The 3,863-nt window shown below is 40.6% G+C and overlaps 1 protein-coding gene across 1 annotated transcript; it reads right to left on the bottom strand.

The window, feature by feature from the left end:
* Positions 1 to 782: 782 nt before the first annotated feature.
* On the bottom strand, positions 783 to 1,607 carry LOC138364963 (uncharacterized). The gene has a single exon (XM_069325049.1). It carries the CDS (start codon positions 1,605 to 1,607, stop codon positions 783 to 785), a length of 825 nt encoding a protein of 274 aa, XP_069181150.1.
* Positions 1,608 to 3,863: the final 2,256 nt, after the last annotated feature.

Below are 3,863 nucleotides of genomic sequence, written 5' to 3'. Positions count from 1 at the left end.
CTAATTTCCGTCTTGTTCGGGCTATTGGACTTCTTCAAGTGCGTATGCAAGGTAGCTTGAAGTGGAAATGGAGAGGACGTAGCGCCAAACAAAACTGATGCAAACCGGTAAGTGATTAATTTACTGTTCGGATCGTTAGGATCCTTAATCCATAGGAACTTTGTGTAGTACCGGTCTTCTTCTTGAAGACCTACCCTAAGGAATGCCTTGCTAATGTCGGCCGTATATGCATAACTCCCTATACGAAACTTTAACAGCACGTCATAAAGCCTTTGTGTTAGGCTAGGGCCCGTTTGAAGGCAGTCATTTAACGAAACACTATTCTGTCCCATCTTAGCACTGCAATTAAATACTATCCGTAGTGGGGTAGTAGCAGAATTCTTCTGTACAGGATGGTGTGGCAGGTAGTGTGCTTCCTTTGGGTTATCATTTGTTACAACTTCGATAAATTTGTCATCGAGCTGCTTCTGTATTATTTCATGGTACAACTTCATGTTCTCAGGTTGTCTTTGTAAGCGCAACACCTGTGATCGTAGTTGGTTTTGTGCCATAAAATGGTTGACGGGTAGCTGAGGGTGATTCAGCTTCCATGGTAATCTGACCCAGTACTGATTATCTCTGTAGATAACTGAGTCCAGGTATTGTTTGTAAGTCCAGTCGTCATCTGGGCTAGGTTGTTCAGGGACAATGCCGAGAGTTGCCAGGTCCCATAACTTATGTACTGGGGGATCAAGCTCATCCTCGGACATGTCTCTGAGTTGTAGTGGAGACTGGTCTCCTAGTCATACAACCATTACTGTGTTGGCATGTTGGTGGTCTACAGGTGCAAGTTGTTTTAGCTGTAATACTGGGCCTGTTAGTAAATAGCCACCTTCAGATGGTAACACATTCATACCGTGGTAATCTTCTTTTCCTATGATAAACTTATGGTAGACATCTGATCCCATAAGGATTCCAATATTGGAAAGATTGTCCGATGTAATTTTATCAGCCAAAGGAATTCCCTTTTCTTCCAGGAATTTAGCTGTTGTTCCTAGACCTTCTACATACAGGTCTGTTGGGAATCTATCTACTACCAGTACTGGTACTTTTCGTACATAACCTCCTAATTGTACTTTGGGTCGTACTACCCTGTAAGCTCGGGCTCCTGAGTCAGTCAGGAATCCTGCTATGTTTATTCGTGTCTCCTCTACAGGTGTAAGTTTCGGTTTATCTACCAACTCCTTTGATATATAGGTCAGTTGGGACCCTTGATCAAATAATCCACGTATGGTGGCCATGTTCTTTCCATTTCTAATGATCAATCGTGCAGTAGGTAGAGCTGATTTATGTTTAGACCTGGTTGAGAAGACACTTATGTCAGGTAACACAGTACAAAGCTGTACTGAAGTGGTAGCTCCTTCCTCCTCCTGTGGTTTGGCAGACTTTGTGCTTGTGTCCCCACAAAGTGCTGTATGGTGTTGACCCTTATGGCACTTATTGCAGGAGCGTATTGAAGTTGTGCAATTGTCGGGATGATGTTCCCTTATACACTTGGTACATCTATGTAACTCCTTGAGTCGTTTTATGCGTGTTGCACGATCGGGGTAACGTCTGCAATTGTACATGGAATGTGATTGCTCACAAAACACACATGGTCTCCAGACGTTAACAGTATCTTGAGGAGTCACCGTTTTGGGTGACGCGTTAACTGTAGGTTTGGAGGGACCAACTGCATATGTGCCCACACTGCTTTGATTCCACTTTGTGGAGGGGGAAGTTGTTTTAGCTTTGTTTGGAGTACTGTTTGTACTCTGTTGTTTACTATTAGTAGTAGACGAAGGTTTAGATGTCGCTTTTCCTTCTGGATTAACTCTTTCTCGTTCTATGATGGTTTGTAACCCCTTGGTAATCTCCATTACTGTTAGGGAGGACTAACCATATAACACAAACAACTTATCCAGTATGTCCCTGGGTAATTTTCGTGTCATATGGACTTAGATTATCCAATCTGATGCATCCAAGTTCACTTTATTTTTAAGTGCCTTGAGCATGGACTCAAGCTCCAATCTGAAGGCTTGGAGTGAGACTGCTGTATTATTTGGAGGTTTAATGTCTAACAGTTTCTGTGTTAGAATTCTGATGGTCCTTTCTGGTTTAGCATAATTATCTTTCAGGAGTTGTACTGCATTGTCATAATCGTCATCTGTGTGATTCAGATTACAGACCACCTGAAACGCTTCATCCTTCAAGACACTCTGTAAGTATGTAAACTTTGTCGTTTTTGGTACATTGGCATTAGAATCCACAGAATCGACAAATTTGCTCCAGAAACCGTCCCAACTCTCGTCCTCTGTTCCAGAAAAAGTTGGGAGACTGAGTGATGGCAATTTGACTTCTGGTGCTGCCTGGTTCTGGGAAGTTGTGGTTGCAATATTTATATTGGCCTTATGGGCGTTTATGATATCATCAAAGTGTTGCAACCTTATAAACATTGCATCTTCGTAATCAGAGTGTTCTTGTAGTACGTCGTTCATTGTATCTTCATCAATACTGGTAATCTTAAGTAAATCTTGATATTCTTTCATTTGTTGCAACACACGGTCATATTTGTTCCGTGCAAGCTTAAGATAGTTTTCCAGTGCTGCATAATTAACTGGAGTTTGATTACTCAAGTCTTCACATTCGACAATCTGCCGTGCTAAATGTTCCCTCAAGCTATGGAGGGTTAATTTTACATTTTTGACAGTAGACGTCTTGGAAATACTTGCTAGTCGTGTAGGACTAGTGTCAGGACTATTTCTGGCACTTGACTTAGTAGAGCCACTAGTTTCCGAACTAGAGCTACTTATCATTTATTTAAATATACACTGTATAATCATACACACTATAATTTGAGTGGTAGACCTGAATCAATCAATGTTGGTATCCGCAAGTTAGCCCATCTTTATCACTCTTGATTGGTACAGAGAAACAGGTTAACACTCAAAAGTGAAATGATTATAGTTAAATTATGCCTATAGTTATATTGATATCATGTTGACAACACAATTCGGGTTGTCTTAAATACTGCATAAAAATATGTACTTGCTAGGTAGTAATATGTGTTCAACTCTAGACAATCGAATCCATCGAGGCGAAATTAGACGTTCAGGTGAAGGTCAAGGAAAGTCACAAAACAGTGAAGGAAAGTCAGGATATAGTGGTTGAGGACAATAATGAAATATTGAGTGATGAAATGAAGGAAAGTGAAGTGTGTGTGAATGATGATAGTCGTAGTGAAAGGAAGAACTCTATAATTATACATAAAATGAAGGAATCATTTGGGCCAATAATGGACGTCACAGGACTGAAAAAATCTCTTGAGAAACGCAATATTGCTTTTACTGGTGAACTTGGGAGGAGGTGGGAGATGTTATACAAGGTATGGCTATCATTTAGTGAACTTATTGGGGATGACTTAGAAAGTGAATTGTTTAATAATGGATCACCCTAGACTGGAAGTGTTGTCATGGAATGTTAAGGGTTTAAGAAACAGGGTTACAGATGTTCATTGTTATGTGATGGGAAATGATATTGATGTTGTAGCTCTCCAGGAGACAGGGGAGAGGAATGAAGGCTTATTGAAATTAAATGGCATTAAAGGGTTTCACCTCTTCGCTGCAAATAACACCAGAGGCTCGTGAATTTATGTTAAGAACTCCATACCAGCAGAGTTACTAGAATCGCCGTCAAAAACGCAAGGTATAAAGAGTGTCTGTGTTAAATTATCATTAAGGGAAGGGGAATTTATAGATCACGCAGGTTCCTCACCTGCGTGAATCTAGCCCCAGGTGAGGAACCTTTTTGAGAGCGTGTGATTAAATTGGAGATCATCATAAAGG

Source organism: Procambarus clarkii, chromosome 15 (genome assembly GCF_040958095.1).
Source record: "Procambarus clarkii isolate CNS0578487 chromosome 15, FALCON_Pclarkii_2.0, whole genome shotgun sequence".
In the NCBI taxonomy this organism is placed as follows: domain Eukaryota; kingdom Metazoa; phylum Arthropoda; class Malacostraca; order Decapoda; family Cambaridae; genus Procambarus; species Procambarus clarkii.
Note: the sequence above shows the minus strand (reverse complement) of the source record. Positions and strands in the feature narration are given on the sequence as shown.

What these genes read in the sequence shown, in the direction of transcription:
- LOC138364963 (XM_069325049.1), bottom strand. Translation starts at nt 1,607, where the DNA reads ATGTACAATTGCAGACGTTACCCCGATCGTGCAACACGCATAAAACGA.